This window comes from Nothobranchius furzeri, chromosome 8 (assembly GCF_043380555.1).
Source record: "Nothobranchius furzeri strain GRZ-AD chromosome 8, NfurGRZ-RIMD1, whole genome shotgun sequence".
Classification (NCBI taxonomy): domain Eukaryota; kingdom Metazoa; phylum Chordata; class Actinopteri; order Cyprinodontiformes; family Nothobranchiidae; genus Nothobranchius; species Nothobranchius furzeri.
The window spans coordinates 64,962,826-64,990,028 of NC_091748.1; the positions used below are offsets into that span (position 1 = coordinate 64,962,826).

Below are 27,203 nucleotides of genomic sequence, written 5' to 3' on the forward strand. Positions count from 1 at the left end.
AGTACTCGACCCGGCGAATCTTCTCTGCCACGGGCAGAGCGGCACAGAACGGGCACGAGGCCTGCGGGGTCAAGGCCAGGCCAGCGTGGTGAGCCCCGAGACAGACCTCACACTTAGCGTGCAGGTCTCCGCTGGAAATGGAGCCCGACTGGCAGGTCGGGCAGGGTCTGGCGTCGCTGGACATGGCTGGTAAGTCTTCTCGGATAATCTTGCTCTTTCTGGATAAATTTGCTCTTTAAGAAGCTCTCAGCTTGGCATGAAGAGAAAAAGGAGGCGAGCAGTGGGGTCACTGCGTTTATATACCACGAGGGGGCCCACTATTGGTGGGCGTACATTTAAGCTCTTCATGATTGGCTGATGCGGAGATCATCCTTCCAATAGCAGCTCGCTTAAGGGCTAAGACTAGACGAAATAGAACAAATGTTCCATGCTACACACTGACCTGAAGGTCAAAGTTTTGTGCTGCGAGGCTTTTTAACAGTCAGGCTGATTTAAGAAGATTCTGACTTCACATCGAACACCAAACCGCTCCTGTATATTAGCCTGGCGAGTTCAGCCTCCGCCTGCTCAAGTTCTGCCATCTGTGACTTGCTCAGAGTCTGAACTGCTGAGTCGAGACTCAAGCACTCATCATCGGATCCTGCTGAGTCACTTCTCTCCTTTTCCATGTCCTCATCAGTAGTGTCGTCCCATTCCCCTTTCAGGACGCCGAGGACAGGGGTTTCTTCTAAACCAGGCTGGTACAGTGTAAGTTCGTGCACCTCCTCTTTTGTGTCGCACATCTCCTGCTGCGAGTAGAAAACTTGTTCAGGTTTCTGGGAAAAAGAGCCACAAATTTCTGATAAATTCTTGCTGATTCCTGATTTTTCAATTATAGGCTGGTTTTAGGGTCAATTGAATGAATGGATTGTAAAAAGAAATGTGAAAACATTATAGGAGATTTATGTTCAAATGAATAATTTTCAGATACTTTTAGTATAAATATAAGATCTATGTTGTTTAATATATATTTTATTTGCTGATAAGATTTGATTTAATGAAATACAAATTTATACGCATTGGTCTTGTCAGGATTAGTTTCTAGATAAAGAGCTTGCATTAAAAAAATCTCATCTTTACTAATAATAAACATGAAACCAACCACATTTATGTGAAATACAATATTTATTGTGTCCTTAGACTCAGTTCTGCTGGTTCTGGTCAAATCAAAGGTTAGTGGTTCGTTCACGTCACCATTCTAAAAAACATGGTGTCGCTTTGGACAAAAGCGTCTGCTAAATACATAAACACAAACATAAACATAAACATAAACATTGCTCCAATTTATATTCCTCCTTAATACACATGATTGATCATTCAGATCTCTTGGAGATTCTTGAGGGTGATGACTCAAAAGAGGAAATCTTCAATTTCACTAGCAGTTCAATTTTTAAATTGCAATGAAAAAGTTCTGACTTTTATAACTATCTTAGATAATGCAGTTTCTTACCTCCTTCTCTGGGTAGCGGGGGATGAAATCTAGTATCACTGATCTCGGTATGGGAGGGAAGATCTTAGCTTTGATTCTAAATATGAAAAACAAAAAGACAGTCAACAAATTGGTCATTTAGCGTCTGCCATAAGTCAAACTGGAGGAATTTGGGTGTTGTTTTTGACCAATCAATGTCTCTTGAAGGCCACTCAAAAACATTGGTCAACTTGACATGGTCATCCATGCCTTTGTCTCCTCACGTCTAGATGTCTGTAACACACTCTTCACATGTTTTAACAAAAAAGCCCTTGGCCGCCTTCAGTTGGTCCAGAGCTCTGCAGCGAGGCTCCTACCTGGAGCAAACAGAAGAGCACACATCCCTCCTATTCTAATGTCTCTGCACTGGTTACCCGTTAACTTTAGAATTCAAACTGAGGTGGTGCTCACTCTTCACCCTTGTCACGTGGACCTCAAGGAATAAACCATCAATCCTGCTCAATGGTCAACTTTCCTGACGTGGTCACCCATGTAGACAATGGGAGGGTTAAATTACTGAACTGTTAAAGCCTTATGCTCCAACCCGAGCCCTCACATCCGCACACCAGAACCTTCTAGAAATTCCAAAGACCAGATATAAAAGTTGAGGTGATCGCTCCTTCCAGACTGTTGCACCCCGACTTTGGAATTATCTTCCTTTATCCTCACAGTATTGACAGTCTGGACACTTTTAAAAAAACAGCTAAAGACCCTTTAATTTAAAGCTGCTTTTACATAAATCGTTTGTGTTTTCTTCTTTAGGGTTTGGGTTTAACTCGATTCTATAATTACATTTCAGTTGTTGGACATTTGTGATCTTTTTATAATTTCATGACTGTTTTTATGATTTTAATTGATTTTATGATATTTGCTGTTTTGTGTTTCAAAAGCATTTGGATTGTATGACTTCATGGGTTGTTTTGTTTTGTTGCTCTCTGTGAAGCACCTTGTGATTCTCTTTCTATGATGAGTGCTATATAAATAAAATGTACTTACTTTACTCTCAAAATCTACTTAAACTAAACAGCAATAAAATGGAACTTCTACTCATTGGCACTCATTCGGTTTTAAGCAATGCTCCCAATCTCTCTATTAATATTGACAACTGCACTGTTCACCCATCTTTACAGGTAAAAAGTCTTGGTGTCATACAAGATCGTACACTTTCATTCAAATCTCACATTAGGCATGTTACTCGGGCCGCATATTTCCATTGTAGCGTTATTAAGATCCTATTGTCTGCCCTTAACAGCTGCCCCTTCACACAGTAACAACGTGTTGGAATCGCCAAGGTCGGATGCTGGTTTCAGTATGTTTACATTCCAGGAGAAGAGACAGAAGAAGAGAAGAAGAACGCTTTCCATTAATTAATCAAAGTACTTTATTCGTGATAAAGCTAATCAGAGCATATGTTGATCATTAATAATCAGGTGAATGATCTGTGAAATAAAGAAGTCATGAGTTATGTGTTTAATGAATAAACAGGACTGCACCAGACAGACTGATCTGCATTGACATGGAAACGCATGACACATTGTTCTCAACCAATCAGAAGTTTCGTCTGCCGTAGGTCAGAATCTGGGTTGTTTAATGAAGTTGTCCAATCCGGTTTACTAAGATTTGTAAACAACTAGGGGATATAAAACAAGGCAACGCCATTTTAAACTCAGTTCCATTTTAACCTCAGCTCTGTTCGATCTGAGCTCCAAAGGAGTTACATCATACTCTCAACGTAGTTTTCAACCAGCTCTCGATCCATCACCACAAAAGAGAAGTACAGCCTGGCCAGATGTACTTTCTACTTTAAGCTGAGAACTGTCAAGCTGGAGATTTCCGTCGTTTGAACAACAAGACGACGTTCCTTCAAAATAAGAGCTAACTCGCTGACGCCTGCCGCTGATACCGGGAGTCGACCCACAGACGGGCTTTGTAGTGCTGCGACCGCTGTTTCACCAGCTCCAGCACATCTGAAGGTCCGAGGACCTGGCATTTCCTGATCTACACGGGAGGCTCCACATTGTACGTAGTTGCGGCAAAATGGCGCTCATGTCATCAGCTTCTGAAGCCTCGTGTTAGCCTAGTCATAACAACCAGATTCGCTACGTCAGCCTAGAGATTCTGAAACACACACACACACACACACACACACACCAACCTGAAACATCCAAATCCATATGCATCCATCACGGAGTTAGTCCTGGTAGATTGCAAGAATTTATAATTATAGAAATTAAAGATTCTTAAACGATCCCAACTCTCTCTTTTCTTGTCTCTCAGTCAATACAGAGTGTTTAAGTAAACTCCCTGATGATAAAAACAACCACTTCTTATTATAATATTTAGATCTAATTACAGTGTATAAATATACAAACTACAGATCACTACACAATCTACGCAATATCAACAGACTCCTTCCTTTTCTCACGCCTCATGCTGCTGCGTTCGTAGCCTCATCACTTCTCGCATCAACTATTGTAACTCCCTTCTATATGGAGCTAGGATTGGGACAATATTCAGCGTAACTTGTACCAAGTTTTGTAACTTCGAACATGTTTCATTACATGTAACTTTGGATTCATAACTTGTAACTTTAGTTTTCTAACTTGTAATTCTCAATTTGTACTTGTATTTCTTGTTTTGTAACAGGAAATTTTCATTTTGTACATGTATTTTTTATTTTGTAAAATCAAACTTTTATTTTGTACATTTACTACTCATTTTGTAACATCAAACATTCATTCAGAAACATGAAACTTTCGTTTTGTAACTAGCAGACTTCCAAATTGAAAAAATCAAGGTACAAGTTTGAAATCAAAACTCTCAAAACAATATTTCATTCTACATGTACAAACCTCAAATCTACAGTTACGGATCTTTTTGTCTCGATTCTAGTGTCAGTGGGAGGAACTTGGGTGGAACCACTGAGAGCATGAGTCTTAGCTACCAATCACGTTTCTCGAATTCCTGTCCAATCATTGGGAGAGGAGGGTTCTGTCAGAGCTGTAGAAAGAGAGAGTTACGACCTGTATTTATTTCGATGGTTACGACACGGAATGCGGGAGTCACGTGGTTCATGTAGCTTCGAATAGTTCCAAACAGACCCCGCTGCTGCATAGACTGCAGTTCATTTTCGGTGTTTTGGAAGGATTTTCTCCGGTAAGTTGATGAAATGTCATCATTTTGTTGCATTGTGAAGCATTAGCTAACCGCTACTAAAATAAGCCAATGATGATATTTTATGTTGCCAGTTTTAGCTAGATAACCTTTAATGAGCTTACTGTGTGCAGCTTGTTGGTTGTGAGCAGGAGGACGAGCTGTAGACGGGTTTATTTCAGTTTGTTTGATTCTATGTTTTAAAAGTATTCCCCACAGTTTGAAATAGGTTATAAACTTTTTACATTATTAGTTTTATTTGGGATTTTTTGTACAATACGTTGCTGGTTGCTGTATCAACACGAACATGCAACAGAAATGGAAGCACAAATGGAGAGACCAATAATAAAGAAAATGTGATTGTGAAGACAAGTAATTATTTAATATTTTTCAGTTAATAACGCTGACTGCAACGAACTGCTGAAGCATGAGACAACCAACCAACCAACCAACCCAACCCAACCCAACTCTATACACTTAAAACTAGCAGCATAGCTGACATTTTAAAACTAGCAGCATAGCTGACATTTTAACACTAGTCAGAAGGCAGGAACCGCCCCCTCCTCCTTCGCTGCTCTCTCATTGGCTGAGAGTTTTCAATCGTCTTCTGCCTAAAAGGAAATGTGCGCCCACACATGGTACATCAATTCAACCTGCTTGGTCCCAGGAGTCTTGTATTAACTTGATATTGTGTTCTGCGTTACCATGGCAACGTGCTTAGCAACAACATTTAACAACATTTTAGACACAACTGTATCAACATACTTTAATATAGAAATGTTATTCAAAGTTTAAATGAGTCATATGACATTGTACATTGTTTTGTTAATGCAGACTCCTGTCATCTGTTACCATGGCAACACAAGGAACTGCAAATCACTTTAACCAAGTCTCATAGGAATGAATATAAAAAGCAAAATATTGAGCCATTAACAGACTCCTGTTTTTGATCTTTTTGAACTGTTTGTACTTAAAACTAGAAATAAGTTCAATTTGATTGACCGCTCCCTCCCAGCTCCCTGATTGGTTGAGAGAGGTCAATCATCTTCTGGCTAAATGGAATTACACACCCACGCATGTGAGACATCAAATCGATCGGCTTGGCCTAAGGAATCCATCCATCTATCCATACATGCTTCTATCTATCTATCATCTATCTATCTATCTATCTATCTATCTATCTATCTATCTATCTATCTATCTATCTATCTATCTATCTATCTATCTAACTATCTATCTATCTATCTATCTATCTATCTATCTATCTATCCATCTATCTATCCATCCATCTATCTATCCATCCATCTATCTATCCATCCATCCATCTATCCATCCATCCATCTATCCATCTATCCATCTATCCATCTATCCATCTATCCATCTATCCATCCATCCATCTATCCATCCATCCATCTATCCATCCATCCATCCATCCATCCATCCAATAAACCATCTAACATCCATCCAACAATCCATCCGTTATTTCATTCATCCAACCCTTCATCCATCCCATATCAAATCTGAACATATGTTAATCTATCAGTTTCAGATATCAGCAAATATTTCTAAATTCAAAGTTCAGCCAATTGTAAAAATGTACCCATTAAACTATTCTCATTCAAATGCCAGCTGTTTAACAGTTCAAATTTCAAGTTTTTAATAAATGTTCAAAGATTAAAGTTTTCTGCAGTTTAGCATTTTTTATCCATTCTTCACCTATATTCTGAGCTTTATTACACTTGTTGGTGATTTTTGCTCCTAAATCTTTAAATACATTCAGCTCTTTTTGACAGTTTAGCTTAGTTTCAGCTTCACCTCAGCTATTCAGCAGCTTCAGCAATCCGTTTCTGAATTTGGCTTATGCTACTCATTTCACAGTTCAACTAAATATAAAAATTAAACTGTTAAACTAGTCCTACTCAAACAACAAGTGTTTAGACATTTTTGCTGTCCAGATTTTTAAATAATGTTCAGATTTCAGTTTTCTGCTGTTTAGGATTGTTTTGTCCGTTCTTCACTTTTTGTGCTTTATTTACATTTTGGTGCTTTTTGCTTCTAAATCTTTCAAAACATTCAGCTCATTTTAGCAGTTTTGCTTAGTTTCAGCTTCAGCAATTAATTTCTGAATTCAGCGTATGATGCTAATTTCACAGTTCAGCTAAGTGTAAAAATTAAACTGTTAAACGAGTCCTACTGAAATAACAGGTGTTTAGACATTTTAGCTGTCCAATTTTTTTAAACAGTGTTCACAGATTTGAGTTTTCTGCTATTTAGGATTAGTTTTCTTGATTCTTCACTTACTTTTTGTGCATTTTTTTGCTTCTTGGTGCTTTTTGCTTTCACATCTTTCACTACATTCAGCTCATTTGACAGTTTAGCTTAGTGTCAGCTTACTTCAGCTATTCAACAACTTCAGCAATCAGTTACCAAATTTACCATAAGCTGCTAATTTCACAGTTCAGCTAAATGGTAAGATTAAACTGTTAAACTTGGTAAACTGAAATTAACAGGTGTTTAGACATTTAAGCTGTCCAGATTTTTATACAATGTTCACAGATTTAAGTTTTTTTTTTTTTTTTTTTTTTTTTTTTTGCTATTTAGCATAATTTTTCTCTATTCTTCACTTACTTTTTGTGCTTTATTTGCTTGTTGGTGCTTTTTGCTTCTACATCTTTCAAGACATTCAGCTCATTTTGACAGTTTTGCTTAGTTTCAGCTTCAGTTCAGCTGTTCAGCAGCTTCAGCTTACAGTTTCAGCTATCCAGCATTCAAACAGCATTTGTGCAATAAATGCAATTTTTCTAGTTACTCTTATTGCCCTCTTCTGTAATAAAACTATGGGTGCTATCTGAGATTTGTAAGTGTTTCCCCAGACTTCCAGACAATACATCATGTAAGGAAGTACTAATGATTGGTATAAAAGTAATAAGGATTTCCCATTTAGAATGTGTTTCGATTTATTTAAGACTGCAATAATTTTAGACATCCTAGTTTTTACATTTTCTATGTGCGGCTTCCAACTCAGCCTTTGGTGTATTGTGACACCCAAGAATTTAATTTCATTTACTCTTTCTATTTCTACCCCATTTATTATTAATTTAGGAAGATTCACTAGTTTTTGTTTTCCAAATATAATGTATTTAGTTTTGCTTAGATTTAATGATAATTTGTTACTGTCAAACCAGGTCTTTAGTATTTCTAGTTCACTTCCAACGATATTCAGTAGTTGTTCTATGTCTTTCCCTGTGATATACATATTGGTATCATCTGCAAAGAGAATATAGTTCAATTGATTAGTTACTTTATTGATGTCATTTATGTAAGTGTGAATAACTTGTGTCCTAACACTGAACCTTGAGCTACCCCACAGGACACTTGTTTTGTAGATGATTTTACATTTCCAATTTCAGTGAATTGTTGTCTTCCTGGTAGGTAGCTTTTTAACCAGTTATATGCTATTCCTCGTATGCCATATTTATCTTATTTGGTTAGCAGGACATTGTAATCTATTGTGTCAAAGGCTTTCTTAAGATCTAAATAAATTCCGATTCTATTGCTTTTATTATCGATTGCTTTAGATATAGCCTCTACCATGCTAATTGTTGCCATTGCCGTTGATCTTTTTGTTCTGAATCCATACTGATGCTCACTTAGTAAATTATTTTTTTCAATAAAATCATCCAATCTATTTATAAATATTTTCTCTGTTATTTTGGAGAACTGAGATAACAGAGAGATTGGCCTGTAGTTGGATGACTGTCTTTATCACCCGATTTAAATGCTGGTAAAACTTTCGCAGTTTTCATTTTACTGGGGAAAATGCCAGTTTTAAATGATTGATTACAAATGGCATGTATCCTGCTCTCCTTGAACCGTCACCTTATCGTGGTGGAGGAGTTTGAGTGCCCTAATGATCCTAGGAGCTATGTTGTCTGGGGCACTTAGTGCCCCTGGTAGGGTCTCCCATGACAAATTGGTCTTAGGTGAAGGGTGAGACAAAGAACGGTTCGAAGGATCTTTCATGGCGGTGAAAACGAAGAGTCGGAGTACCCGGCCCGGAGGGTTACCGGGGTCCCACCCTGGAGCCAGGCCTGGGGTTGGGGCCCGTGAGCGAGCGCCTGGTGGCCGGGCTTTCGCCCATGGGGCCCGGCCGGGCCCAGCCCGAACCGGATACATGGGCTCGTCCAACTGTGGACCCACCACCCGCAGGAGGAACATGAAGGGTCCGGTGCAATGTGAATCGGGTGGCAGACCAAGGCGGGAGCCTTGGCGGTCCAATCCCCGGACAAGGAAACTAGTTTTTGGGACATGGAACGTCACCTCGCTGGCGGGGAAGGAGCCGGAGCTTGTGGCAGAGGTTGAGCGGTACCGGCTAGATATAGTCGGACTCACCTCGACACATTGCATTGGCTCTGGAACCCGAGACCTGGAGAGGGGTTGGACACTCTACTTTGCTGGAGTTGCTCCGGGTGAGAGGCGGAGGGCTGGGGTTGGCTTTTTGTTAGCCCCGAGACTCTCTGCCTGTGTGTTGGGGTTTACCCCGGGGGACAAGAGGGTAGCTTCCTTGCGCCTTCGGGTCGGGGAACGGGTCCTGACTGTTGTTTGTGCTTATGGGCCAAATATCAGTTCAGAGTACCCACCCTTTTTGGAGTCCCTGGGACGAGTGCTAGATAGTGCTCCATCAGGGGACTCCATTGTCCTGCTGGGGGACTTCAATGACAGCTTGACCTGGAGGGGTGTGATTGGGAGGAACGGCCCACCTGATCAGAACTCGAGCGGTGTTTTGTTATTGGACTTCTGTGCAAGCCGCAGTTTGGCCATAACGAACACCATGTTCGAACATAAGGATGCCCACCGGTACACTTGGTACCAGGGCAGCCTAGGTCACAGGTCGATGATAGATTTTGTAGTCGTATCATCTGACCTGCGACCGTATGTTTTGGACACCCGAGTGAAGAGAGGGGCGGAGCTGTCAACTGATCACCACCTGGTGGTGAGTTGGATCAGATGGCAAGGGAACATGCCGCGTAGACCTGGCAGACCCAAACGCATAGTGAGGGTCTGCTGGGAACGCCTGGCAGAAGAACCTGTCAAGACGGTCTTCAACTCCCACCTCCGGCAGAGCTTTGACCACGTCCCGAGAGCAGTGGGGGACATTGAGTCCGAGTGGGCCTTGTTCCACTCTGCGATTGTCGAGGCGGCTGTTGCTAGCTGTGGTCGTAAGGTGGCCGGTGCCAGTCGTGGTGGCAACCCCCGTACCCGCTGGTGGACACCAGAGGTTCGGGGAGCCGTCAGGCTGAAGAAGGAGGCCTACAGGGCGTGGCTGGTCTGTGGGTCTCCGGAGGCAGCAGACAGGTACCGGATAGCCAAGCGGGGTGCAGCAGTGGCAGTTGCCGAGGCAAAATCTCGGGCGTGGGAGGAGTTTGGTGAGGCCATGGAGAAAGACTATCGATCGGCTCCAAAGAGGTTCTGGCAAACTGTCCGGCGCCTCAGGAGAGGAAGGCAGCAACTCGCTCACACTGTTTACAGTGGGGATGGGGAGCTGCTGACGTCAACTGAGGCTATAGTCGGACGGTGGAAGGAATACTTTGAGGAGCTCCTCAATCCCACCAATGCGCATTCCGAGGAGGAACCAGAGCTGGGAGGCCTGGGGATGGACTGTCCGATCTCGGGGGCAGAAGTTGCTGAGGTAGTCAAACAACTACACAGCGGCGGAGCCCCGGGGGCGGATGAGGTTCGTCCTGGGTATCTCAAGGCTATGGATGTTGTAGGGCTGTCATGGTTGACACGTTTCTACAACATTGCGTGGTCATCGGGGGCAGTTCCTAGGGAGTGGCAGACCGGGGTGGTGGTCCCCATCTTTAAGAAGGGTGACCTGAGGGTGTGTTCCAACTATAGGGGGATCACACTCCTCAGCCTCCCTGGAAAGGTCTACTCCAAGGTACTGGAGAAGAGGGTCCGATCGATAGTTGAATCTCAGATAGAGGAGGAGCAATGTGGTTTTCGTCCTGGCCGTGGAACTGTGGACCAGCTCTATACCCTTGCAAGGGTGATGGAGGGGGCATGGGAGTTTGCCCAACCAATCCACATGTGCTTTGTGGATTTGGAGAAGGCTTATGACCGTGTCCCCAGGGGCACCCTGTGGGGGACGCTCCAGGAGTATGGGGTGGGTGGCTTTCTGTTAAGGGCCATTCAGTCCCTTTACCAGAGGAGCGTGAGTTTGGTTCGCATAGCCGGTAGTAAGTCGGACCTGTTCCCAGTGAGGGTTGGACTCCGCCAGGGCTGCCCTTTGTCACCGGTTCTGTTCATCACTTTTATGGACAGAATTTCTAGACGCAGCCGTGGTGTGGAGTGTGTCGAGTTTGGTGGCAGGAGAATCTCGTCTCTGCTTTTTGCGGATGATGTGGTCCTCCTAGCTTCATCCAGCTCTGACCTTCAGCTCTTGCTGGGTAGGTTCGCGGCCGAATGTGAAGCGGCTGGGATGAGGATCAGCACCTCCAAATCTGAGACCATGGTTCTCGACCGGAAAAGGGTGGCTTGCCACCTCCGGGTCGGGGGAGAGGTCCTACCTCAAGTGGAGGAGTTTAAGTATCTCGGGGTCTTGTTCACGAGTGAGGGTAGGAGGGATCGGGAGATCGACAGGCGGATTGGTTCGGCGTCTGCAGTGATGCGGACGCTGAGCCGATCTGTCGTGGGGAAGAGGGAGCTGAGCCAGAAAGCCAGGCTCTCGATTTACCGGTCGATCTACGTCCCAATCCTCACCTATGGTCATGAGCTTTGGGTAATGACCGAAAGAACGAGATCGCGGATACAAGCGGCCGAAATGAGTTTCCTCCGTAGGGTGGCCGGGCTCAGCCTTAGAGATAGGGTGAGGAGCTCGGACATTCGGGAGGGACTCGGAGTAGAACCGCTGCTCCTCCGGATCGAAAGGAGCCAGTTGAGGTGGTTTGGGCATCTGGTCAGGATGCCTCCTGGACGCCTCCCTGGGGAGGTGTTTCGGGCATGTCCTGCCGGCAGAAGGCCCCCGGGTCGACCCAGGACACGTTGGAGAAGTTACATCTCCAATCTGGTCCGGGAACGCCTTGGGGTCCTGCCGGAGGAGCTGGTGGACAAGGCCGGGGAGAGGACGGCCTGGAGCTCCCTAATTGGGATGCTGCCCCCGCGACCCGTACCCGGATAAGCGGAGGAAGACGAGACGAGACGAGATTACAAATGTATGCAAACAGTTTAGCATTACATTCTATTATGCTTTTTATTAATGACGTGTCAAAACTCTCAGAGTCTTTTGATCTGTTGCCTTTACATTTTTTTACAGTGGAAATGATTTCTTGTTCATCAGTGTCCTTAATAAACATAGTATTGACGTTAGCAGTTATGTGTCTAGTAACATCCATTTCAACTTTTGGTTTTTCTATCATCTTAGCTAGATTGGTCCCAATCATGTTTATGTTGTGAGAATTAGAAATGGAAGTGACGATAATAAATAGACTTGAAAGGACAATAATCAACCTCCTACCTCTTTATGATAACGGTGCAGACTGCTGAGAAGATGAAGAACACCACGAGCAACCCAAAACTCAGCCACACTGTTTTAAAGAAGACATGTCATAAAGAGAAGAAATTAGAAAATTTGAAAAAAATGACCTCACAACAGATTAATGACAAAATACACTTGAATAAAATAAAAAGTCCTTTAAGTCTAATACCGTTAAAAGGCTTCTCTTGTAACGTTTCTATAATTTGTGCAGCTAGAAGTCCTTCTCCTGCTCTGGTCACTCCAGCCAGAGTGATGTTGTATTTGGCTCCTGGGGTCAGATTCTCCAGGTGGTGTTCAGTCATTGATGCTGAGATGTTGAAGCACTCTGATACGATAAGGTGCAGATACGTCAACAGAAGCCTTTATATCAGGGGTCCCCAATCCTGGTCCTGGAGGGCCGGTATCCTGTATGTTTTAGTTTGAACTCTGTTTCAACACACCTGATTTCAATCAGCAGCTAATTAACAGGCTTATGCAGAGCCTCATGAGCTGCTGCACAGGTGTTTCAACCACTGAATCAAGTCTGTTGGAGCAGAAAAAACACAAAACCTGCTGGATACTGGCCCTCCAGGACCAGGATTGGGGACCCCTGCTTATATTAATAATTCAAATTCTTAAAAATACACACAAAACATAGTCTTCCATACCTTTGGGCTCTTTCTGCGGACTGATTTTCATGCTGCACAGGCTGTAGTTTGTGAGGAAACCTCGGTGGTGCTCATATGAAATCTCCTTCCAGGACAGGTACACAGAATGTGTTTTAGGAATGGTTTTGTCGTACTGTGGCTCCTTATTGGGCGCTGAGTAAAAACGGGAACATTGCAAAACGATCAAACGTTTAGAATTTATTTTAATTATGATGAAATGTCTCACTAAAGACACTCACCACCCTCTTTCAGATAAAAGAGGCACACTTTAACTGTCCGTGGTTTGCCATTGTGACATCTGTGTTCAAAGTACAGGTAGCGTGTAAAGTTTTTCATGCCTGTAACAGAACCACATCGCATGTTTCATGCCTCAGTGGAACATTTTAACCCTAGCTTCATCAGTATGAGGTCAAAAGTTCAAAATGTTGCCCTAAACGTCTGGAATTATCAATGAGGTTTGGTGTAAATTTGAATGATGATCAGAATTAATTGATACTTACTGCTTTTAATTCATGTGGACTGTGGACTGTGGACCGACCACCCACAGGAGGAACATGAAGCTTGTGGCAGAGGTTGAGCGGTACCGGCTAGATATAGTCGGACTCACCTCGACACATAGCATTGGCTCTGGAACCCAAGTCCTTGAGAGGGGTTGGACACTCTCCTTTGCTGGAGTTGCACCGGGTGAGAGGCGGAGGGCTGGGGCTGGCGTTTTGTTAGCCCCAAGACTCTCTGCCTGTGTGTTGGGGTTTACCCCGGGGGACGAGAGGGTAGCTTCCCTGCACCTTCAGGTCGGGGAACGGGTCCTGACTGTTGTTTGTGCTTATGGGCCAAATATCAGTTCAGAGTACCCACCCTTTTTGGAGTCCCTGGGACGAGTGCTAGATAGTGCTCCAGTAGGGGACTCCATTGTCCTGCTGGGGGACTTCAATGCTCACGTGGGCAATGACAGCTTGACCTGGAGGGGTGTGATTGGGAGGAACGGCCCGCCTGATCTGAATTCGAATGGTGTTTCGTTAATGGACTTCTGTGCAAGCCGCAGGTTGGCCATAACGAACACCATGTTCGAACATAAGGATGCCCATCGGTACACTTGGTACCAGGGCAGCCTAGGTCGCAGGTCGATGATAGACTTTGTAGTTGTATCATCTGACCTGCGGCCGTATGTTTTGGACACCCGAGTGAAGAGAGGAGCGGAGCTGTCAACTGATCATCTCCTGGTGGTGAGTTGGATCAGATGGCAGGGGAAGATGCCGTGTAGACCAGGCAGACCCAAACGCATGGTGAGGGTCTGCTGGGAATGCCTGGCAGAAGAACCTGTCAAGACGGTCTTCAACTCCCACCTCTGGCAGAGCTTTGACCGCGTCCTGAGAGCAGTGGGGGACATTGACTCCGAGTGGGCCTTGTTCCACTCTGCGATTGTTGAGGCGGCTGTTGCTAGCTGTGGTCGCAAGATGGCCGGTGCCAGTAGTGGTGGCAACCCCCGTACCCGCTGGTGGACACCAGAGGTTCGGGGAGCCGTCAGGCTGAAGAAGGAGGCCTACAGGGCGTGGGTGGTCTGTGGGTCTCCTGAGGCAGCAGACAGGTACCGGATAGCCAAGCGGGGTGCAGCAGTGGCAGTTGCCGAGGCAAAATCTCGGGCGTGGGAGGAGTTTGGTGAGGCCATGGAGAAAGACTATCGATCGGCTCCAAAGAGGTTCTGGCAAACAGTCCGGCGCCTCAGGAGAGGAAGGCAGCAACTCGCTCACACTGTTTACAGTGGGGATGGGGAGCTGTTGACGTCAACTGGGGCTATAATCGGACGGTGGAAGGAATACTTTGAGGCGCTCCTCAATCCCACCTATGCGCATTCCGAGGAGGAACCAGAGCCGGGAGACCTGGGGATGGACTGTCCAATCTCGGGGGCAGAAGTTGCTGAGGTAGTCAAACAACTACACAGCGGCGGAGCCCCGGAGGCAGATGAGGTTCGTCCTGGGTATCTCAAGGCTATGGATGTTGTAGGGTTGTCATGGTTGACACGTCTCTGCAACATTGCGTGGTCATCGGCGGCAGTTCCTGTGGAGTGGCAGACCGGGGTGGTGGTCCCCATCTTTAAGAAGGGTGACCTGAGGGTGTGTTCCATCTATTGGTGGATCACACTCCTCAGCCTCCCTGGAAAGGTCTACTCCAAGGTACTGGAGAGGAGGGTCCGATTGATAGTTGAATCTCAGATTGAGGAGGAGCAACGTGGTTTTCGTCCTGGCCGTGGAACTGTGGACCAGCTCTATACCCTTGCAAGGGTGATGGAGGGGGCATGGGAGCTTGCCCAACCAATCCACATGTGTTTTGTGGATTTGGAGAAGGCTTATGACCGTGTCCCCAGGGGCACCCTGTGGGGGACGCTCCAGGAGTATGGGGTGGGTAGCTTTCTGTTAAGGGCCATTCAGTCCCTTTACCAGAGGAGCGTGAGTTTGGTTCGCATAGCCGGTAGCTGTTCCCGGTGAGGGTTGAACTCCACCAGGGCTGCCCTTTGTCACCGGTTCTGTTCATTACCTTTATGGACAGAATTTCTAGGCACAGCCATGGTGTGGAGTGTGTCGAGTTTGGTGGCAGGAGAATCTCATCTCTGCTTTTTGCGGATGATGTGGTCCTCCTAGCTTCATCCAGCTCTGACCTTCAGCTCTTGCTGGGTAGGTTCGCGGCCGAGTGTGAAGTGGCTGGGATGAGGATCAACACCTCCAAATCTGAGACCATGGTTCTCGACCGGAAAAGGGTGGTTTGCCAACTCTAGGTCGGGGAAGAGGTCCTACCTCAAGTGGAGGAGTTTAAGTATCTTGGGGTCTTGTTCACGAGTGAGGGTAGGAGGGATCGGGAGATCGACAGGCGGATTGGTTCAGCGTCTGCAGTGATGCGGACACTGAGCCGATCTGTCGTGGCGAAGAGGGAGCTGAGCCAGAAAGCCAGGCTCTCGATTTACCAGTCAATCTACGTCCCAATCCTCACCTATGGTCATGAGCTTTGGGTAATGACCGAAAGAACGAGATCGCGGATACAAGCGGCCGAAATGAGTTTCCTCCGTAGGGTGGCCGGGTTCAGCCTTAGAGATAGGGTGAGGAGCTCGGACATTTGGGAGGGACTCAGAGTAGAACCGCTGCTCCTCCGGATCGAAAGGAGCCAGTTGAGGTGGTTTGGGCATCTGGTCAGGATGCCTCCTGGACGCCTCCCCGGGGAGGTGTTTCGGGCATGTCCTGCCGGCAGGAGGCTCCCTGGTCGACCCAGGACACGTTGGAGAGGTTACATCTCCAATCTGGTCCGGGAACGCCTTGGGGTCCTGCCGGAGGAGCTGGTGGAGAAGGCCGGGGAGAGGACGGTGTGGAGCTCCCTAGTTGGGATGCTGCCCCCGCGGCCCGGACCAGGATAAGCGGAGGAAGACGAGACGAGAGACGACGATCAGAATAAATAGAATTAATTGATACTTACTGCTTTTTATTCCCTCTCCTTTCTTCTGTTTTCTAGCTGTTAATATGATGACACTTTCTGGATTTAAATCTGCATCCTGAAGCTCATACAGCTCAAGACAAGTTCTCCTCTTTAGCTTTGCATTCAGTAATGTTTGGTCACAAACTGGCGAAGAGGAAGGAGGAAACAAGACTGGTTTAGGTGAGGAAATAAACATGATGTGACACTAAAACGCATGTCGACTCTGAGACCTACTTTTTAAATCTGCTGCAGAAGCAGCTGGTACATGGAGGACTGTTTCAGGTGACTTCCCCGCTTCATTTCTGGCAACAACAGTGATGTTGACGGCCGAGTAAGACACATGCAGGGTGTGATGGTTGCTGTCTCTGCTGGTTTGGCTCTTTTTCCTCTTACAAGGACATCCATGAGAAGAGTGTGTGTCAGTCACACTGTATGTCACTCCTCTGAGTGTTGCTTGATGTGGGATCGGCTAAGGAGCAGGAAATCAAGTGGAATTTATAGAGTTAGAAAACATGTCTGATTCCTTTATGCATGAAGCTCAATTTAATTTTAATTTAACACAGATTAAGTAAGGTAGTGACTGTATTTCTCTCCTTAGAATTGACAAAATGTCCTCAAGAAACGAAAGAAGTACAGTTTTCTTCAACAGAACCCTTTGGATTACCATGACCTGGATGATTGAGAACTTTCACCAGCATATCGCCACATTTTCACTTTGACTTTATCGGTAAACAATGTTCTGTATGTTGTATACTTCTTGCCATGAAATGACTCAAAAAATAATTGCAAATTGTTCTCCATCAGGAGTTTTTGACGATTCGTTCCTTTCATCCCCAAAACTTTGGGTGCCTGTTGTAGAGAGTAATTTATACAAAATGATCACAAATCTTTTGCTATGTGACTGGATTTGTTTACTAAGAAGAAGGTGAGTAGAAAACTAGCTGTGGGCTTTAGTTGCTTTCACTTTATTCGTGTACCTTCCAAGTCAGTGTCACCTGCCGAGTGCCATTTAAAAGTCTGCTTGTGTGATTGACTTCAAGTTTACAATCAAGTGCTGCAAAGAAATCACAAAACAGGTTTAATTCAGAATTGTCCATATCTGTGGTTTCCAAAGAAGATGCATGAATTTATACACAATCAATAAACCAGCTGAGTTAAGAGTCTGATGCAGAAGTATTACAAGTGAGAAAAGAGACTTTGTATTTTTTGCATCTGCAGCAGTTTTAATCTGAATCTCTGATCATTTGATGATGATTTTACCTGCAGGAACTGTAATAAATGGCGACCAGTTGCTCCAAAGTGGTACTTTGTATTTCGTAGCGAGGTGTCTGATTCGCACTTGGTAAGCCGAACTCTTCATAAGATTCACGATGACGACATTATCTGTTCAGATGAACAGAAAAGTCATTATTCAATAGTTTTCAACTGATTTTGTCTTCTTAATGACATTTTCAATCTTTCCCAGAGCAAAAAATTGTGATGTATGACAGAAATATGCACACACATTGTGACATTTTTGCTTTTAATGTTCAAAGACAGCAGCTGATTTCCTTTCGCAAAACCCCATCCACCCACTGCATTCCACTGTGGAGACCATGGACAGCTCCTTCAGTAACTGACTGAGGCCCTGTCCACACGTAGCTGGGGACCTGCCAAAACGTAGATATTTTTCTACGTTTTGGCCTGTCATCCACACGAAAACGGAGTTTTTTCACACGAAAACGGATCTTTTTAAAAACTCCGGCCAAAGTGAAGATCTGTGTTTTCTCCATTTTGGGTGTCTGCGTGTGGACAGACAAAACCGGAGTTTTAAGGTCCGCAACGTCACTTTCCGTGACAAAAAATGCTGACATCATGTGTGCGACCTGTGTTTACACTAGCCGACAGCATGGATGCCCTCAGAGCTGCGCTCGCTTTATCAATTGTCCAAGCGCTTTTTGCTTGTTTGTTTTTGCAAGCGGAATTACTGCTCCTTGCGGAAGACCACAGACGAAGGACGAGGTTAAGAACTGGGGAAGTACTGCCGCCTACAGGTCTGGCATGTCCTTAACAACGTATTTGTCCGGGTACGTGTGGACAGAGGTTTTTTTTAAACGAGGTGGTGTGGATGCAAGTTTTTGGAGGGGCGGTTATTCGTTTTTGAAAAACCCGGCTACGTGTGGACTAGGCCTGAGACATCACAGATGTAAAACAGAACTCTACCGTAGGTCATTCATCCCCTCTGCAATAAGAGTGTATAACTCCTCAGTTTAACTGGTACTGGCGTTATCCTGTTACACAATAACATCAGTATGTGTTCAATATTGTGCAATATCAGATGCAGATTTGTATGTCTGTGTCTCTTATGCTGCATAGTTTTGGAAACACAAGTTTCCTTTTTATTCGTTGTTTTTGGTCATTGGGGGTCACAATAATAGCTTACTGCCTTGGTGTGTTTACCTGTTATCTTGTCATTGTTTTTCTTCTTCCTTTTCTTCTTGCTACAGCAGTGTATGTGCTGCTGTAGCAAGTGAATTTCCCCACTGTGGGATTAATAAAGTCTATTCTATTCTATTGTAATTTGTGCCACTAAGTGGGCAAAATAACTCTTCACACAGTGTGAGACCATAATATCTCCACAGCAGGTGAAAAGAACAGCAAACCACACTGTTAAGAGCTCTGTTGTTAAAAGCTTGCTAATTTGCATTTTCTAAATTACCTCTTAGTTCAACTGCGCAATTGATAATTGTGATCAAAATCAATTTGGACAGTTTATCAAGAAAAAATAATCATACAGAGTGATTTCCTTAATTTTTTTAAAATGCTGTCTCTCATGGTAGGAATGCATTTACAATGTGAATTTCAGACCCCTCCATAATTTATAAATGGGAGAACTTGCAAAGGGGCTGTGCAGTGGTTAGAGCTGTTGCCTTGCAGCAAGAAAGCCCTGGGTTCACTTCCCAGCCTGGGAAGGCACCAGCCCCCGCGACCCCACATGGACAAGCGGGCTCAGAAAATGGGTGGATGGATGGAGAACTTGCAAAGCCACAGGGTGCACTAAGTAATGTTAATAAAGGGATCCTTATTGTAAAGTTTTACCAAACAAATATATCCCAACAAAATTGGAAAAGTAAATAGTATCCAATAAAAAATGATGTACTCACACTTGGAAGCTTCATTTGTGGTATTTATTAATCTCTGTAAGAACAATAAATCATTAAACTAGTTGAAAATTGATTATAAAAATGTTGGAATAAGGAATAATGAACATTCTCACTTTTTCACATGATTCCAGGAGATTTCCATGTTTTTTAAAACAGACTTCTGCTAAAGCTGGATAACGCTCTGCAGCCTGCCAGCTCAAACTGAGGTTGTTCCTTAACCAGGATGCTAAAATATTATGTGGAGCATCATATTTAACTGTTGACAAAATGTATTTCATTGGATTCATAATTAATTGCTGTGAAGGAAAAATAACAAAACTCAGCCCAAAGATTATTTATGTAGCAGCATTTATTACCTGAGTCTATTAGTAAACCAGACACATTGGGTGATGTGCATGTAGCATTTCCAACGTGAGCCTCCACCCAGATGTCAACTCTGTCACTGACTGTCAGGTCTTCTTCTTCTTCGATGATGTTCTTGTGGTTTTTCTTTATGTTCTCAATTTTTTTCTCAATACCAAAAATGTCCCTGCAGAGAAAAATATAATTTAATCAAAGTGGAAGTGCAATGTGTGTTTCAGCATTTTTTAAATAAACAAAGTCAACATTTCCTAAACATTTCCAGAGCCAAGAGTGAAGTAAGATGACATCCTGTGGTCAAATGTGGTTAGTGCAGCTCATTTTCAAAACACACAGGGTTTCATGGCTATTGCCAGCAATGGTTCAGCCCCAGAAGATTCTACATCGAGTCATACACAGCCAGTTGATAAGTAAAAACATAAATTTCACTGTAATAACTATTTGTTGGTTGATGAAAAAGTAGCATGAGATATTTTTAGAGACAACTGTTTGAACTTCACCTTTAGTATTGTTAGCTTAAAGTTAGCGTCTAGCCTTTTTTACTCTATTACTAGTAGAGTTAAACAAAAAGATGCTGTGGCTTCTTAGAATTAAAAGAAATAACTTCTGGGTCGCATCTGTTACTTTGGATATTTGCAAAATGCTGTGTTTTGCAAAGACTCTGCAACTCTGCGGGCTCACAGATTGTAAACAAAGACTAAGTCCCTCTTTGGTCATTTGGAAGTGAGCAAATCTAAAGGAGGACGTGAGTGTTGCGCTTGCCGTTGTCTATGGAAGGGGAGAGTCTGGATGAACAAGGAACAAAATGAGTGTTCAGCAAACAGGTTGTAGACGTTAACCTTTGCAGTAGCTTGGGTTCGTTTTAACGGTAGCACAGGCTAGCATTAGCAGTAGTTCAGGCTAGTATTTTTCTGCAGTTAGCATTACCGCCATCAACATTATATATCACCGACACTGAAGTGGGTTTAGACATGCTAATGTAAGATGGTGTGTCTAAGCCTATAAGATGTTAAATCAGCTTTTCTCAAAATGAACTGCTTCTCCATCGCCTTTACATTAATAATTTGCTCAGAGATCCAAAAGGGTTCAAATGAAGGTAACTGAACTTCTTTGGTTTCTTGAAGACGTTTTGCTTCTGATCCAATGAGCTTTTTCAATTCTGACTGGAATATGGAAGTGTCAAGCTTTTAAACTGTAACTGTCTATTGTTGCTTAACGAGCAGAAACTCACTCTGAACACCCCTCCTTCCTACGCTCTGAGGAGTTGTTGTATTGATTAGATGCAGGAGGCTGTGACCTGGACTGAAACTGCTTAGGAATGAGATTCAGAGCTGCATTACAGGTGCTGAAAAGGTGAAATCCAAACCTTCCTCCCCTATTAATGTAGGTTGTTCATGTTTGACATAAATAGCTTCCTTTACTCCTCTCTCAAACCAGCTATCTTCTCTCTCCAGAATGTGTCCTTTGTCATCTTTAAAAGTGTGTCCCTTGACCTTCAGGTGTGAGTGGACTGCAGAGTCTTGACCAGAAGAAGTGGCTCTCCTGTGTTGTGCCATGCGCTTGTGTAATTGTTGTTTAGTTTCTCTTATGTAAAGATCTGGACAGTCCTCACTACATTCGACCGCATTAACGACGCCACCGAGCTTCTGTTTGGGTGAGAGCAGGTTAGAGATGACACAGACCTTTTGGTTTGCTACATCAGACACCCCAAGCTGCCTTTATTTAACAACAACAAGGTAAAAGTGGTTTAAAATTCTAGGACCACCTTAATGAAGATGTCAGCCCTGCTGTACCTGCTGCTCTACTCACGTAAAGTAAAGGGTGAACGTCACATCGCTCTCGTTTGTGTTGAAGCTCCATTCACAAATATAAATAGAGGCTACCTCATTTCTTCTGAAGCACTGAGGACTGGAAAGAGCACCACATGCTGACCCTTAGGAGAAAACACATTTGAAACTAAATTTGTATTTTGAGCATATCAACACATAGCAATTAGACTAATGTTGTACTAATGTTCTACAATCAGTGGTTCTACTGCAGAAAACTTTGCTTGTTAGAGCTTCACTGAGTCTGCAACAGACCGGATGTGACTTGTTAGAGGAAACCACACAATGCAGATAAGTTAACCAGTTTTCTGTGGCTGTTAATGTAATTTAAATCATTTGTCACTATCTTATATTGTATTGATTGTGTTGAGATTAAATTAAAAAAATCTACGAAATCACAAAGCTCATACTGTCAAAGATCAGAGGTTTTCATGCAGCTTACCTTTGCTGATTGCTGCGAGGAGAAATAACAACACATATCCATATCGTGATCTCCAGTGCCTAAAAGTTTCCATGAGGTGAGGTGAAGTGCCAAAGATTATGATCATTTCCCAATGCAGGGAAGACCATGTAGTCACCTGTCTTCATGTAACTGAACTGTGTTTCTCAGAAATGTCACAGTATCACATCTCAGTTTATATGAGTTAGAGCAAAACCACAAGTGTCAGGGGTGGGGGGAGGTTGTGTTCGCCAACGTCACAATCAGTCACAGCAGACACTTTCTGTACGAGACTCTTTGAAGTCATTGGTTTGAATGAAAAAATAATTTTGTTGCAGATTTTCTTTTTATGCTTTTTATTTTCTTTTTTTTTTCTATCAAAAAAACCTCTGGGGGAAATTCAGGCAACTATAGCAAAAGCCCAGAGACAGCTACATGCTGTAGGGTGTAATGTGTCAGCGCAGGAAAACCATGCTAAATGGGAAATTACCGTATTTTGTATGTAACCTTCTGTGGTTCTACAACCCCCCAAGCATGAACATAGTTTTTTTCTGGTGGGGGGACATGTCCTCCCTACTTTTTCCAAAGTAAATTTTTGTCCCCTGCACGTTTTACCGTCCAAAAGCTAAATTACACTATATTAAATGGACACTGGTTGAGCACTAGGACCAAGCAGAAAACAACCGCTTGTGTTGAAGCCTGTTTCCCATTAGAAGCTCTTCTATTGGCTCTGCTGATACTTGCTAACGTGTGATTAGCCGTTCCTGCCACCTGTGGAATTGACAGTTCTGCATTCCTGACATTGCATAAAAGAGCCTCTAGGCTGTATTTCATACGTATATTTTGTATGCTTACTGTAACGAACACCCCCCCCCCCCCCCCCCTCCCCGGCTGGTTGTGTCCCTGCCACTCCTAAAGTCCAAACTACGTCCATGCCCCCAAGGCATACTACAACACAACAGTCATTCACACACACACACACAACAGTCATTCACACACACATTCACACACTGAGTGTGTCGCGAACCTGCAACCCCCTAATTATAGGGCGGGCACTTAACTCCTCTGCTACCATCGCCCAACTTCACTAACTCAATGCTCGAGTTAGACTGTCAGCGAGAACTAAGGGAAAATGTAGTTTTCTTACTATTTTATTTGGCTCAAACATTTTTGTGCCTTCAACTGATTTGACATTTGGCACTTTGTATCAGGTCATTGGTTTTAAAGCCAAGTATGCAACCTACTGATCTTTTTCCTTTCAATTGAAAAAACAGTTTTTCACAATTAGCAATGACTCATGCTGAGATGCACGATATCTGAAAAAAGCTGTTTTCTCAGGAAAACATACCTCACTATAAACACATCCATTTTTTATGGAATGAGTCAAATATAAATGTTATTGTTTTTTTAATTCAATTAGGAACCATTAGAACCATTTGCTTTCTCTTTGTGGGCCAGAGTAAGACGTCATTTTTATTTTAACTAATTTCTAGTTATTAGTCAAAGACCTTCCCATGAGCTGAATATTTTTCAAAACAGAGTCCTTACGTTCCTCAGCTCATTTGCTTCACTGACCACATTCAGACTGACTGTACATTCAGACTTAGAATTTTTTCCACCAAACATGGCATTCAGGAGCCTAAAGAAATGATCCAACATCCACCCTCATGGTCCTGCATCCACTGATGTTTTCCTCTCATTCTTCCTCATTTTGCATCTTCTTCCTGTTCCCCATTTCCCATTTATGAAGTTTCATACTAAACCACTTGCACTTTCATTTGGTGTAAATAAGAGTACAACAGTTACCAGAATAGAAACCCAGCAACTGACTGCTTAAGCCACAGTTTCTGTGCAGCTTCAGATAATCTCAGCACTCAGTGGTTTAACCTGTTTAAAGACGGTGTTGATAAAATGCTACGAACAATTGACCATTCAAAAAAGCTTTTATTCACAACGGGTTTCATACTTTTTAAGCATGGCAAAAATGAAAGAGGGTCCAAAATTAGCTACAAAATACTTTAATATCTAAATGTATTGCTTTTGTGTGCAAAAGTGGTAACATTTGCACTCACTTTAAACGGCGACACCCCCAGCAGGTCCCTGAGGTCCAGTGACCAAAGCGTACCGGTTGTGCAGAGCACCAGGCTTAAGACCAAAGGTGACAGATCATTTGCTGCTGTGGCCCCCAGACTCTGGAACTCTCTCCCCCTGAGCCTGAGATCAGTGGACTCAGTGGTCTCCTTTAAAAAGCAGCCGAAACTCACCTGTTCAGGCTTGCTTTTGCGTGACCTGTTGATTCTTCATCACTACCTTATTCTCATTCAGCTCTTTCTACCAATTCTGCCTTTTTCTTATTCATATTCTTTTTCTCTTTACTCACAAAAGTTTTATTCAAATTAATTACTACTCCCATTTCTTGTGATTTATTTAAAATAATTTTTAATTTTAAATGTTTTGATCTTGTGAAACACCTTGCGGTTTTTATTTTGAGAGGTGCTATATAAAAGATTGTTTCTTCTTCAGGATTCTCTGTGATGATCAGGGTGATACAATCCATCAGCTCACAAGGAGGACACCCTGACATCGTTAGACATGCATACGAACATGTGGAGCTCATACTAACAGCACTGAGTCTTTACAGAAATTTCAGCAAACTGGGCTGAGCGGTCTCACCAGTTCTCCAGGATTAATGTCTTGGTGACTTTGAATTAAGACCTTAATGGGGTAAATGTTTTCATCGTGTGACGTGACGTCTTTTTGTTCCTAGCATTTAACCAATTCCTTGTTACTATGGAACTCCAACAGGATTAGTAAAAAATGGAAATCTGGTGTATTTTGAAGTTTTCCTTTAAAATAACATTTTATGACCTGTTTTATTGTTAAGTTACTCCTTAACGCACAGAGTAAACAAGCATCACATGACTTCATTTAATTATTGATATTTTCCTACTGTAGTTTACATATAGTGCCACTCATATACTGAGAATGTAGTGCCTGCTTAGGGTGCGGAGGGATATAGTTCCGGGTTATGAGGCTGTACCTTGTGTGTAAACTATTACACCTACTTTATCGTGAAATGCAAAACATTCGTTAACAGGAGAAAGCTGCCACCTTGTGGGAGTGATTGTAAAGGTTTCAATAGCCGTGACTAGTCATTACGGCCACTAGAGGGCAGAGTTGGTTCAGTGTGGAACATTTTATGAGAATATTAAATTTTTGTGAGTTTTGTTGCAACACTGGTGTCATATTCAAAGTCTTTGAAGCGCTATACCAGTACAAATCAAAAATAAAAGATGAAAGAGTTTGAAAAACTTTACTATAAAATATTATATTTCAGAAAGTGAAATGTTGTATAGGTTCAATTTAGATAAAGGGAAATATTTAAAGTTATTTTAATTGTAATGATTATGGCTTTCATTTAGAAAACATTTTAATTCAGTGTTTCATAAAAAATCAATCAATAAAATAAAAACGTTTTTAAACCGAATTTCAGGTTTCTGTAAGGTAGTATGTGCATTTCAATGCATCAGTACTTGTTTGAAACTCCTCATGAGGGTGACTGAAGTCAGGCCATTGTGTTGGCCAATCGAGCACAGCAACACTAAGGTCATTCAACCAGCTTTTGGTGTGGAAAGGAAATCAGCATCTCCATTAAGCTTGTCAGTAAAAAGACGCATGAGATGCTCTAAAGCATCCTGTTAGATGTTTGTGTTGACTGTGGTCTTCAGAAAACATTGTGGAAGAACACCAGCATAAAGCTCCAAATCATCACTGACTGGTGGGAACTTCACATTAGACTTCTGATCCAACTCATTCTCCAGACTTTGGGACCTTGATTTCAAAATCACATGAAAACTTTACTTTCATTTGAAAAGAGGACTTTGGGCCACCGAGCAGCAGTCCAGTTCATAGTCTCCATAGCCCACTGTAACGTCCAAAAGGGGCAATTTTCACCTATATATTGACCAACATAGTGACATTTCATCTACAGCATAAATCCACTTTTTATTTGGCCTTCCAGAACCAGAAGGTTCTGTTCAGCGCATGTTGACATACAGAAGACAAAACATTCAAACAAACATTCTCTCCCAAGGTTCTACACTCTCTGCATGAATGCTAGATGTCAACATTCTTCACCCTGAACAAGTGAAGTTTCCACGACTTTGACAACTCATAAGCTTACAATAATCATATGTGATGAATGAACAAGATGTTTAAATCAAAGGTATGAATAACCTGTGCTTAAATCAATGAATTTGAAATGAATATTATTCTTACAATGATCCATTTATATCACAAATCACTGTGTGTTTGATTTAACAAGTTAATCATTATCTACACTCATACATGTCTTTATAAGATACATATTAAGGTTAAGGTTTACCTCGCATAAGTGTTTTAAGCCATTCTTATTCACAGTATTAAGAATTTTGTATCTGAAGGAAGGTGTGGTTTTCTGAGAGATGTTTTGGTAAAGCCTTCCAGACACGGCACATTCTGATTTGCCAGAATGGCCGGAAATCATGGCAAAGTAGTTTAATAAAACAGGATTTACCTCCCGATTAATTCAGTTTCCAGCTGAACCCCGATTCTGCCAAATCGGGAAAGAAGCCTCTTTTGAAACAAACTCCTTTGACCATAAGTCAAAGCATCTCTGCAATGCTGCGGCTGATACCAGACAACCGGCACTTCAAAAAGCCAAACAAACATCAACCTTAGACGCAAATAAGCGTTCCAGCTTTCGGCTTTCGCCTCAAGGGATCTCGGACTGGACGGGTCCTATCGGAACTGTCTACGGGTTCCTGATATCAGAGTTCACTCCACCGGCAGTGACCATCGACCCCCTGGATCGAACGAAAACCTCCACACCAAGGGTGCGTAGACTTGGCATGACAGATTGTGTCTGATGCTGTTTTTAATAAACAACTCTGGTTTACAACCAAACAACAAATTATTTTGCACCCAGAGATCACAATTTCTCTCAGATACAAAGAACGGTTGCTACAACATCTAGCTTCCATCACAACACCTCACATCCACCACATCACATCTCATTATTTGTTTCTTGTCATGTATAAATTATTAGTTTAGAAAAAATAATGAAATTCATTTTATAAACTATATACTGACTC

General features: G+C 42.9%; 1 protein-coding gene across 3 annotated transcripts; it reads right to left on the bottom strand.

Moving 5' to 3' along the window:
• Nucleotides 1-345: 345 nt before the first annotated feature.
• On the bottom strand, nucleotides 346-22,274 carry LOC107392799 (interleukin-6 receptor subunit beta). Of its 3 annotated transcripts, none has more exons than XM_054752236.2 (15): nucleotides 22,075-22,274; nucleotides 21,616-21,739; nucleotides 19,803-19,975; nucleotides 19,560-19,672; nucleotides 19,447-19,480; nucleotides 17,564-17,686; nucleotides 17,281-17,357; nucleotides 16,538-16,772; nucleotides 16,304-16,447; nucleotides 13,084-13,182; nucleotides 12,845-12,997; nucleotides 12,367-12,522; nucleotides 12,177-12,246; nucleotides 1,490-1,565; nucleotides 346-815 (listed from the first exon to the last, which is right to left on the bottom strand). In XM_054752236.2, exons 1-15 carry the CDS (start codon nucleotides 22,178-22,180, stop codon nucleotides 492-494), a joined length of 2,007 nt encoding a protein of 668 aa, XP_054608211.2. In that variant the 5' UTR covers nucleotides 22,181-22,274; the 3' UTR covers nucleotides 346-491. The 3 variants fall into 3 exon arrangements, with proteins under 3 accessions (XP_054608211.2, XP_015826295.3, XP_015826294.3); XM_015970809.3 differs by having other exon boundaries at nucleotides 346-788; nucleotides 19,560-19,702; XM_015970808.3 differs by having other exon boundaries at nucleotides 19,560-19,702.
• Nucleotides 22,275-27,203: the final 4,929 nt, after the last annotated feature.